Consider the following 11,926-nt stretch of genomic DNA (forward strand, 5'->3'; position numbering starts at 1 on the left):
GCGAATGCCTACCGAGTTTATGCGCATCGAGGAATTTTCTCGATGCGCATAAACTCGGTAAGGGCTCGTGAAAGATCGATAAGGGTACGCAACGGAAGGGAAAGAAATAAGAGGAAGGGGAGCGTACCATATAGGAGAACGCGATGGGGCCCTTCTTCGCGAAGGGACACCGGACCCGTAGTACGGGCGCGACAACCCCTCTACGTTCTGTGCGCACGCAAACACGGAGGAAAATAAGGCGCGCCGAGAGACCGCCCTTCGCGCATCTGCTCTTAAGGGAATCCACGTCCGGCAGTTTATCGAAGGCAACGCTCGAGCACGGATCGGACGTCGAAGTAGAAAACGAAGGAAAAAAGTTTTTATTTTTATAACCTGTATATCATAGGGACTTTTTAGTAAATCATAGCGATCTTGTAAAATGTGTAAAAAAGAATGTTTGACCGTGGACGTGGAAATCTCGCCGATTCGAAGCGTGAATTTTTCCTTGGAAACTTGGAGATCGCCCTCTTACGTGAGCACGGTTCTTCTGATACTCATTAACCGATCCTGAAGAATTCTATCCTGTGTGTAGTTTAGTGAACAACAAAGATATATTTCGAGGACTTTTCAAGGGAGAAATAGAGAAGATAATAAGGAGCAGAATAAAAGCGTAAAAAAAGAACGAAAGGGAGAGAAACGGAGAAATAACGATGGCACAAATGTCCGAGCCGGCACCCGTGCATTGCTATACGAATCCATCGTTTTGTCGCCAATCCGAATACATCCCGGACGACAGAGAGAACCTACCACCTCCGCCACAATTTCAAAGTACCGACGAATTACCACCGCCGCCGCCGCCTTTGCAAATGCATTTACAGTGCGGCCAAAGCAATCCCGCGTTTCAGGCTAACGCCGAAATACGAATCGAGAGGCAAATCGAGACGCGAGAGGCCAGAGAGCACAGGCGATATTGTTATTTGAATGAGAATAGAGATCCGGTGCACAAGAGGTATGCCAGTTTGCCGATCGAAGATCGTAACGTAATCGGGTATGGACAATCTTCGAGATACGAGTACATTCAGGAGGAGCAAAGAGGTCACGTGCAGAGAAGGCCTTCCATCAGGTACGAGTTCATTCCGCGCCAGCAGGTGCAACGGCAACGTTCCGCGCCGCCGCTCAACCAAGACGATGGGCGACGGGGCCTGCCACGGATACAGACGAACCAGAACAATGGCGGAAGATACGCGATCGTACCGGGTGAACTCGATTATCCGGACGACGATGATGACGACGACGACGACGACGACGACGACGACGACGACGACGACGACAACAACGACAACAACAATGACAACAACGACGTCACGAGAAGTGCTTCGATCGGTAGACGAATTTCACCGGTACGACGCGGTAGCGTAAACACGCTTCAGGGTAAAGCAATTTTTATTATCAATTCGATCGAAACACGAACGTTTTATTTGAGATTATCTTATTGTTAGGTCGTTACGCGAGAGTACCTCTGCAAGACGAGGACCCTCCAGCCCTCCCGGAAAGGAATCTTCAACAGGAATACCCGACGTCGCCGAGGAATAATCTGGCGACGAAAAGACTTCACGAGATATTGACGACTCCACGGAAGCCAAGGTCTAGATCGGAGGAACGAACCCTATCGCCTAAGAGGCAACAGAGCGTGAATCAAACCGGTACGCCACAAAGGAGAGCTCTCACCCCAGTTGGATCACCAAGCGGTACGCGCCATTTCCTTCTATTATTTTTCATACGACCGTCTTCAGTGGTCTTCAGTAAGTAATGATAACCCGTTCTTTTCTGTTTTCTCTCTCTCTCTCTCTCTCTCTCTCTCTCTCTCTCTCTCTCTCTCTCTCTCTCTCATAGGTCGTACCTTTAGCCCGACCACTCGTACGACTCCCCAAGGAACTCCGCAAAATCGAGCATTTCCAACGAATGGCCCCCAAACCTCGACACCGAACAAAGAACCTTCGGCAAGGAGGTGTTTACCCCTCGTTGAAAATTCATCCCGACAACGGGACGTATGTCCAGCCAGTAATTGCGGCAAACTTCGTTACGTTGGTACGGCTCCGGTCGATCTTGCGTCGATGGTTTACGGAGAGCCACCGCCTCGTTATGGATATCTCGAAAATGGTCCGGAATCTATGCCAATGGTGTCCGGTTCTCCGAGGTATCAGGTACTTCCGGCCGATCAAAAGAGGAGCGGCTATCAGAGCGTGGAGAGCGCGTTTATCGCGAGGACCGCCGTAGTAAGTAACGTCGAAAGACTTGGAAATCTTGTTTCGAGAAAAAAAGAGAGAAAATCTTTCTTCCTTTACCTCAGGTACCACCGTTATCTCCGCCACATAGCGAGGTTAACACGACACTGGTAAGCGCATTGGAGAAAAATGATCGTAGAAATGCCCCGCTCTTGCTCGTATTGGTAGGCGTTTTAACCTGCGGCCTTGCTATTTACCTATCTTGGACGCAAGGAAGAAGGTAAGAGAGGCGAGTAATTAAGCGCGCCAAAGTGAAGATAATAAAGCCTCTATTTTTAGATATTACTTCGACAGTGCCGTCGGTTGCGGTGCCTGTTGCGCTCTAGCAGGAGCTTGCAGAAGTTTAAGAAGAACTTGGACAGGGCTGGGTCTCGCGGGACTCTCAGCACTGAGCTGCGCCGGACTCTTGTTACTCGCTGCGAAATCGCCTAGACCAGGAACTCCTCTTCACGACGTCACAGCCGGTGCTTTGTGCGGAGTTTCGCTTTTAGGTGCCAGCCTCGCGCTCCTTGCCGTGTTAACGCCAAAGTGTAACTTGGGTAGACACAGAAGAGTGCACTCTTGGATCCCTCGGCTGTCATCTTGAGTCATTTAACAAATTTTCATGAACTCTCGTCAATATATTGAATTGGATTCGTTCAGGGCGGACGACATACTCATTTTCGGATCGTCGCTGCGATTAGAAATAACACAACGTATCTTAGTCCAGCCGACAAGCATGGAGTATACGTTGGAAAGTATTTTCGTATTTACGAACGACAACGGTTAAATCGTTTACTCTTAAGCAGCGATACGTCAAAAGTTCATTGAAGAAGACAAAATCGATTTTACGATGTGCGTGTACGTGCGTGCGAAAAGTAGGTATAAGAAGACTCGTATCATCCAATTCCTATGACCCAAGTGGCCTTGTACTTTCCGTAGATTGTAAGAATCGACAGTCTAATAAAATTTCTACGTTCGTCACCAAGAATATTACTTATTTCCGAACGGATGTAAAGTACCTTATCGTGGATTCCATCTTTATAGTCGAGTTTTTATAGTGATCGAATTTTTATAATCGATTCGCTCGACCTACGTATCAAAGCGATCCGAGGTCTGGCCAATTTCGATCGTGGTATTTCTCATTGTCCTTCTCATTGCATTTAATCTTTATCGATGGCACGGATTTCTCTTTATTCCATTTAATATTATCCAACATTAATGTCTATATTTTTTCCCTTATTCTCTCGTCGATCTCAGACGTCGTACTCAGTACGTTTTGAGAACACGTACGAAGGCGCGAAAATTTCAAGAGAGCGGAAAGACATTTTTCGTTGCATCAACGTGTCATGACGAACGACGTTTCGCGAGTGATTGAAATCACCGAAAATTATGATCCGCTTATGCCGATGAAAGATAAGGACTTTGAGGATTAGGTGAAAAAGTTGGATCTATTGGGCAAGCCATACGAGGTATTTTTAAACTTTACCCGTTGGGAATGGAGAGAACGTATGACGTTGACGATGCATATACATTGTCAAAGAAAATGATTCGTTTCCGAGTGTTCAAAGGAAACCATGGGACTACGTGAAGTTGGCGGTTAATAAAACGAAAAATTGTTATGGAAATCTTATAGCGTGTAAGTAGGATATTGAAAATAATTTAGCGGCAAATGAATTCAGTTAGATACACGCCGATGAAAACCCGTTGAATTTCTTTGATGACGAAACTCGAGTGGTATTGAAGAAACTCCCGGATGGCCCTTTCTCCGATTACATCAACGCCAATTACATCAAGGTGAGAGAATATGACTTCGCTAGGAACGTCCTCGTTCGTTAGAAACTCATCTTTTAATGATCCAACGTTGGTTGCTTTCAAATTATATGAGAAAATGGTTACCAAAAGGAGAAACGTTAGATAACGTCTCAAGGACCAAAGGCACGATTATCGATTTCTGGCGCATGGTCCGACAAGAGGAGGTGTTCCTCGTTATTTCCATGCTCGCCAATGTCGTCGGAAAATAATTGCGTCCGTGCATATAAAAGCTTTCCTTTTGAAAGACATGTCGTGTTAAGTTTTCGTCGCCTTTCGCGACAGAACAAGTGCGAACAATATTGGTGCGGACATCGGTAAGAAGAAGAAATACGGTGACGTAACGGTCCTTAACACCAAGCATAACGTGTTCGCCGACTACACCTTTAGAATCTTCCACGTAACGTGCGATGAGGAAATTCCCAAGGTAAATCGAAGCTCGAACACGGAGATGAGATAAAATGCGTGAACTTTCCAACGAAGAATCCAACTATATTTCTACATAAGAGTCGGGTCGTTTAAATCGTGCTTTGAAAACTAGGTCGAACATTTGCATTATACGGCATGGCCCGATCACGGAGTGCCGATGTACACGCACTCCGTCGTCGTCTACTTGAAAAAAAATCTTTTGGCAACGCAAATTGGAAACGGACCCATGGTCGTTCACTGTAGCGCCAGATTGTAAGTAGAACCAGGATCATTATTTTATGCGACATTTGTCTGAGACGTCAAACGGTCGAAAGGGATAAGCGAGAGGAAAAGACGAAGTCGCGAACGAATAAATTTCATGACGTTCAGAAAGAAACGGGCCAACATGGTGAACAATAAGCAACAACATTTGTTCGTTCACTTGATCCTAATGAAGAAATTAAAGAAACAATTGGGAATATTATGGCGAAGGTAATACATATGTAATGCGTACGTATTATAGTAGCAATCTAAATAGTTACGACATGTTTACATACAGAGATAACAAAATTATCTCTGCTTTTCGAAGAAAGCGAAGCCCTTCGGCCACCGATTTTCGGCAAACGTCCTTGTCGCGGTTTAACCTAGGCCAAGAATAGATATCCAGAATTAGTATCAAGTTCGATCACTTTGGACCGGTATTCCGAAAAGTCTTAAACTCGATCCACGCGCATATACTTTCTAACGTTCTATTATCGTTTGTTCGTATTTAGAAAAAATCAGCAATATATTCTTCAAAAGATATCCGGCGTAGGACGATGAGAGCCGCTTATTTTACGTCAACGGGTACAAAAGATCAATACATGTCGATACCCCCGATCCCGATGATCCCGTTAGTAGTAAATCGAGTATCATTAAGAATATGATCAAGCACGTCGCGTGAACTCTATAATACTTTTGCAGAGCTTTTGTTCTCTCGTTCAACGACGAGTTTAAACCGCCTCTTTATGTAATAACGTAATTACGAAGAAACACGTAGAAACGGAATATTACTTGTCTCATAAATTGACGCTTATCGATAACTCGGAGATAATCGATCGATGGAGACGAGATCGATGTATATTCGATTTTCATGTTTTTTAGAAACCTACGACGATATACCCGACTACGATATTAACTTGTACGCTAATGGGAAGCTGGGAGAAATAAGAATCCTCCATCGGAAATCGTGTTAAGTAAACTTTCCGGCAAGCCGATGATAGGTCGTACAGCTAGGGCCGATAGTTCGGCGGTCGTTCTTTGCCAGTACGATTCTTTCGACTTTCCTCATAATTTGTTGTCAAAACAAAGGTATATTCATACGTATATATATATATATATATATATATATATATATATATATATATATATATATATGTAAATATCTTTTTCTTATTACGCGACGGCGTAACCAGCTGTGGTATTTATTTGGCACTGAGAATTCTCTCCTAGAAAGAATGACTATCGAGGGGGAATGCGATGTTCGCTTGGTCATTCGAGCGATAAAACGATCCAGACTGGATTTCGTTCGATCTGTCGTAAGCACATCTTCCTAAAAACCGATGGAAATGTTTTAAAAAGGCGATTACGAAAAGACATGAAATATTCGTGCAACGCGGCCTTAATATTTATGGATTATTTCGAAAGCAGTACTAATTTTTCTTAAGATGGAAATCAACAAGTGAAATTACACGTGTTTGATAATAAAATAAATAAAGATGGTAACACGCAATAAACTCATATTCGATTCCGATCATCGCTCTACGTGGTCATTGAACGAAAGAAAAAAAGAAAAAGAAAAGAAAAAAGAAGATAGAAAGAGATGGTAAACGGCCTACCCTACCTTCCGCGGCCCGACTCGAGCTTCTCAATTTCCCCGGGAGAGAGCGCCTCGGTCGAGGCGAGTACGATAAACCGTAATTTCTTTGGAAAAAGACAGGCGTGTAAAGTCCGACGTTCCGTAAACGCTTGCTGCTCGATCTCTTAACGCGCATCTCGTGCATCACGATTGGGCTCGCGATTGGCATTTCTCCGTGGTACAGTCTTTTGCCAAGGACATTGTCCTCGTCGTTGACGTCGTCGTTGTCGTTGTCGCCGCGAGTCGTTGTCGCGAGAAAAAAGAAATCCTTTGCTTCTTTTCGTAAAAGAAATTCAAGGTCGCCGTAAAGGCCACCAGAAGAAGCCAGTGAAGGAACGTGTAATATACAAAATAGCAACAAGTAAGTTGTATTCTTTTGTTTGTATGTTAGCGTTGCGATGCGCTCGTACATCGTCGCGCGAACGAACGAACGAACGAACGGCTCCTCTCGAACGAAGAGGGACTTGCCAGACGTGAGAGAAAATTCGTCGCGACATTGTCTCGCGTAGCGAGAGGGCCATCCTTATTTCCTTCGAATCGATTTATAAGCGTTCAAAGAAAAATTTAACACGCGTGTGTCACGGTTCGTTTCAAGGCCACACGGAGACATATTGGCCGCGTGAACTCCGCTGTACAGGTTGGACGCACGACGATTTCCTCTATCAGAGAGCGGACTGACGAAAAGCTTCTTTTCGAACGTATACATTCCTATGTTCACGGGATCAAATCGATAGCTTCGAAACGGAAAAGAAATGAGCCTGCAAACGCTCGATTATGTGCCTGGGGCATGTCGCGCGAGACCGCTTGTTGTTCCCTTTTCCGTTATATAAGAAGCACGCTTCACGAATGTGCCATAATCGGCCATCTTGATTGACGTCATACGTGGCGCGCAATTTAATCGTACGTTCGAACGTAAATCCCAATCGTTGAGCGAACTCTTTCCGATCGAACGTATCCAGCATTTACGTCTACTTTATCGAAAAGTTCTCATTTCATAACGACGCACTTCGCGTACGTCAACCTTCTTAACGAGGATGTCGTCAGCTTTCCATTCTCAATTCGTCCGCGTGTAGCACACGTGTTTTACTTTTTTTGCGATTGAAAGGAAACGATTAATTGTACATGCCTCATAAATCTGTACCTTCGGAACGAATCGTGCCAGGATAATCACTTGTCATTGTCTCGCAATGCTTACGTTAATTTAACATAAGATTATTTTCCCGCGCAGGAAGATAAGGGAGAGGTGGATAGACCGTCGTAGAAACTTTGTCGGAGCGCGTTTAAAAGTACAATTTTGTTCATCGATTTCGCGAGCAAGAAAGAGAGAGAGAGAGAGAGAGAGAGATCCTATTTCCTTTACGCACAACGTAGCGGACAACGTTAAACAATTGCGCGTAACTACGTCAATCGATCCGACCGTGGCCTAAGTTGACAGCAATTTATAAAATCGCTTCTCCTCGGCGGATACGCAGAAACGAACGGATTAGAGATTTTCTCGCAAAGCGCGCGATCATTCTGGATTAACTTGAATATCTCAGGCGCGCTGTTATCGCGCGTAACGCGATATCCTTTCATTTTCCTTCTTTCCCTTCATTTATTATGAAAGGAAACGATTAAGCAGGATTTTTTTCTTTTTTTTTTTCTTTTTTTTTTTTTTTTTTTTTTTCTTTTTTTTTTTTTTGTTACGTATATATAATATACGGTCGAGACGGAGGTTCTTGTTACGAAAAATGAAGACACAGGGTCTTTTCAGGGGGAAAAAGAAAAGAAATATGTCGAATGCCTCGCCGGCAAGGAGTAGCAAGGAGAGCAGGACGGAATCGGTCGCGAGAAGATGGACGCCTAAGCCCGTTCTAGATCCGGATATAACGAAAGATCTTCCCTTGATCGACGCTTACGTGGGCATACTGAAGGAAAAGAAGGACATATCTAAGGCGATTAAAGCAATATCGATCATTTTGCCGGGTTTCGATCATTTGAAACGTTGCTCGTCCAATAAGATCCTTCTGGCACCCGTGAAATCTTTCGACATAAACGACGACGTGCCGATCCAAGACCGACTAAAGATTTTCCTCAAGGAGAAAGCTTTCGATCTTGCTCTTTTAGAGGACGATTTGCGTGTCATCAAAGTTCCAGAAAGGAGCGCCAAGTCGAAAGCGCAGGCGGCACGGGCTTCGAAGATTTGGCCGTTAAAGTTTCATCCCGATCCTATGCTCGAAACAATCATCGACGGATCGATTTTCAACGAGGATCAATTACGAGGAATCGAGGAGTGCATGAGGATCGTCATAACAGCGGCAAAATTAGAGGCTATCGGGGATTCCAGTTGCAACGGTAGCGCCGTCATCGTCGATCCCAACGACGGCGGTAGAATCCTTGCGATCGCTGCCGCCAAAATGGACCGACACCCGATGTGGCACGCGTCGATGTTGGCCGTCGACCTAGTCGCTAAACTACACGGCGGGGGTGCTTGGAATTTGTACGAGGAGGAGGAATCTATTGGGCCGTGTCGAGCTGTCGACGGGAACTTTGAAAAAAGAATGAAAACTATTAAAAGAAAATACGAGGAGGTGGCACCGCTTTGTTATCCAAGAACGTTGTCCAATATAGAAATTCCTTCGGTGGGATGCCTCCAAGTTAAATGGAAATTACAAGGTCGGCGGAATAACGGTCCTAAAAAAGCTGACGCCATCGCGGAGCCGAGTACAGGCGAGAAATGTGGACCGTACTTGTGTACCGGCTATTGGGTTTTCTTGCTGAAGGAACCGTGTCCAATGTGCGCCATGGCTCTTCTTCATTCGAGAGCAGCGAAAATATTTTACGGCGTATCGAACGAGAGGACCGGTGTCCTAGGATCCAATGGGATTTTGCACGCGGTCCCGGGACTTAATCATCGATATCGCGTTTGGAGTGGAGTATTGGAAGGGACCTGCGAGGAGGCGTCGAACGAAATTCAACGGAAGACCGTCGACTCCATTGATTGAGACGGCATTTTATTAGTCTTCAATTTTCGAGTGTAGACTGGGTTGCGATGTCGAGGATAAGACGAATACGATCTTATCGCCTATTTTCACGATTACGATCATTACGATCATACGATTAGCGAGAGCAAATGGAAGGGCTTAGAAAAAAGACACGTGATCAGTGTCTCAGATTAAGAGCAATAATATGGCCGACCTTGGTACATCGGTATACTTTCCAACGATGTCTCCAAGTCCGCAGCATCTGCTCCTATTTCCTTATTCGTACGAGCGTCATTCGCATACATGCTACGTATCGCGTTAATACTCGAGCGCTCCCCTCGACTCGCCTCGCCTCGCCTCGCCTCGCCTCGCCACGCCTCGCCTCGGCATACAACGATGCTTTGTATTTCCACGATCGTGGAAATTCTCCTTTTCCTTTGTCTTTTGCTTCGCTTCGCTCCGTCTTTGCCATACTTTGTTAATAAAGTGACGAAGAGACACAAGATAAATCATTTTCTTACGCCTTTCCACACGTTAATAATTATTTCCGCTTACTCGTTGATATAACGATTACCATAATTGTTAAAGTTCCATGACACCCGCGCAAGTTGATATAATTCATCTCGACGATGCGATGTATTAATGCGATTACGTGATTTGGCTATAAACAAAATTCACCGTAGAGACGGTGGGAAAGAATGAAAACGGAGAAATGTTAAATCGCTTGACTTGATCGTTTCTAGTATTTCAAGTATTTAGTATTTAAGCATATTAATCGTCGCTCCGTTGCGTCTCCCATTCGAATATTAGCAAGATTTTTAGGCGGAGAGAGGCATAATCTTTTCGACGCGCACGATAGACCTATTCCACGAACGCTTTAATTCTCGTGTAAGCGAACGGCGTGCACGTATGTACATAGAAATGATGACCCATCGGATTGACTCCAATCAGCGAAAACTCGAGAGACGCGAGACGCGATGGGAGTCGCATCATTCACGATACACCGACGATCCGATCGATGTGCACGAGTTTGTCTTGCGGCGAGAAAGAAGAACGGAAAATTTTTCAAAATCGAACTGGTGTTTTTCACCGATCGATCGACATTTTAGCCCTATACTAAAATAAATCAAATTCTATTCGAGATCTCTTCGCCGAGCAAAAGTATTTTATGTGTTTGTATGATGAACGCTTCGATTAATACGTCGTATACATTTTTTTTTGTTCCAGATATCATCATCTTTTTCAAAGGATTTACTTTAGAAAAAGAAATGGAAAACGTACAAAGAAGTTAAGGAAGCGGAGAAGTGGGTCTCGCGAGCGAGTTAGAGCTCGATATCAGAGATAAAGTTTCGAGAAAATAATTAATCTGCGTAGCAAACAGACGACGCGTCTCTTTTACTTTTCTCTGTCTCTTTCTCTCTCTCCCTTTCCCTCTGTCTCTTTCTCTCTCTCTCTCTCTCTCTCTCTCTATCTATCTATCTGTCTCTGTCTATTTTTATTCGAGTTACAGTTATATACGAAGCAGGTATCAACATAGATACGAATCTGCATTGGAAAGAAGGAGAGAAGGAGAAAAAGAGTGAACCTTACGAGCTAAAAGACGGAGGAGACTTCCATAATATAGAGCAGAGTCGCATTTTGCTCATCAACACTGAGTGATTCCAATTGACGATCGTCTCGACCCTCGGGCTCTCGCCTTATTGGTGAACTTTTTAATACGTTGCGTTACCATTGGATCGTTTCTTTCGACCGATCTACGGCCCACTCGGTCAGAAAGTCTCCTCGTAGACACAGTATCAAATCGTCCATCGAACAAAGTGATCGATATCTCTCTACCTCTGTTTCTTCTCACCCTTCCTCTCTCTCTCTCTCTCTCTCTCTTTCTCTCTCTATCTATCTATCTATCTTTCCATCTATATCTATCCATCCATCCATCCCGATCGAATTTATCTTTGAACATTTAGTAGAAACGTAATCTATACTAGTTGTAGCGAAAATTAAAAGCAAAGCCGTTTGTTGCCTGTGTCCACTGTTATCGGTTCTACTTATAAAATCGGCTGAATGGCTATCTATTGGCTCTTACTGTTTGAAAGACTTTGATCAGTTTTCATAATACGTTCGAAGATAAAAAGGAATATTATTCGAGAGGAAAGCAAAAGTGTTCGAACAAAGGAGAAATAAAAATACATCATTCATTTTGGGGTGAATTTGACGAAAAGTCAGCACACCTTGCCACGCGTTGAATATTTTCGAAATCGCAGAAGGAGAAATCATACGGATTAGTGGTGTCTAACGCACGGAATTTCGCTCCTATTTCGAAAGAGAGTTTATTTTTTTGTCAGCGTAATGGAGCGAAGGATTCTTAAAATGTGGTGATAACGTGCGGAGGCAGAGGCCTTTGACAAACAAGACACTATCCAATGTGTGAGCAATAGTCGTTAGAAAAGGAAAACAATTCAGAACTCGTCGTTCTTCGTGTCAGGTGATACGTTTGACCGACAAGTATCTTACTCGTGAAATAATAAAAAGGAGATAATAAAAGGAAGAAGAGAGAGAGAGAGAGAGAGAGAGAGAGAGAGGGGGAGAGAGAAAGAAATCCATAT

At 44.1% G+C, this 11,926-nt stretch overlaps 2 protein-coding genes across 3 annotated transcripts; both read left to right on the forward strand.

Annotated features, from left to right (window-relative positions):
- The first annotated feature begins 37 nt into the window (after positions 1 to 37).
- Positions 38 to 3,231, forward strand: LOC124946959 (probable serine/threonine-protein kinase fhkB). Its single transcript, XM_047488436.1, has 5 exons — positions 38 to 1,410; positions 1,479 to 1,727; positions 1,873 to 2,255; positions 2,330 to 2,484; positions 2,544 to 3,231. Exons 1-5 carry the CDS (start codon positions 690 to 692, stop codon positions 2,848 to 2,850), a joined length of 1,815 nt encoding a protein of 604 aa, XP_047344392.1. The 5' UTR covers positions 38 to 689; the 3' UTR covers positions 2,851 to 3,231.
- A 2,656-nt stretch (positions 3,232 to 5,887) lies between these two features.
- LOC124946968 (probable inactive tRNA-specific adenosine deaminase-like protein 3) lies at positions 5,888 to 11,919 on the forward strand. 2 transcript variants are annotated; one of them, XR_007100251.1, is made up of 2 exons: positions 5,888 to 6,721; positions 10,551 to 11,919. XR_007100251.1 is itself a non-coding variant. In XM_047488499.1 (2 exons), exon 2 carries the CDS (start codon positions 8,133 to 8,135, stop codon positions 9,342 to 9,344), a length of 1,212 nt encoding a protein of 403 aa, XP_047344455.1. In that variant the 5' UTR covers positions 5,941 to 6,721; positions 8,114 to 8,132; the 3' UTR covers positions 9,345 to 9,826. The 2 variants fall into 2 exon arrangements, 1 of the variants encoding a protein (XP_047344455.1); XM_047488499.1 differs by lacking the exon at positions 10,551 to 11,919 and adding an exon at positions 8,114 to 9,826 and having other exon boundaries at positions 5,941 to 6,721.
- The last annotated feature ends 7 nt before the right edge of the window (positions 11,920 to 11,926 follow it).

This window comes from Vespa velutina, chromosome 2 (genome assembly GCF_912470025.1).
Source record: "Vespa velutina chromosome 2, iVesVel2.1, whole genome shotgun sequence".
In the NCBI taxonomy this organism is placed as follows: Eukaryota; Metazoa; Arthropoda; class Insecta; order Hymenoptera; family Vespidae; genus Vespa; species Vespa velutina.

Excerpts from the sequence above, each read along its gene's own strand:
- LOC124946968 (XM_047488499.1), top strand. The coding sequence starts at position 8,133 with ATGTCGAATGCCTCGCCGGCAAGGAGTAGCAAGGAGAGCAGGACGGAA.
- LOC124946959 (XM_047488436.1), top strand. The coding sequence starts at position 690 with ATGGCACAAATGTCCGAGCCGGCACCCGTGCATTGCTATACGAATCCA. Across the intron at positions 2,256-2,329 it reads TTATCGCGAGGACCGCCGTA|GTACCACCGTTATCTCCGCC; the intron begins GTAAGTAACGTC and ends CCTTTACCTCAG. Across the intron at positions 2,485-2,543 it reads TCTTGGACGCAAGGAAGAAG|ATATTACTTCGACAGTGCCG; the intron begins GTAAGAGAGGCG and ends CTCTATTTTTAG.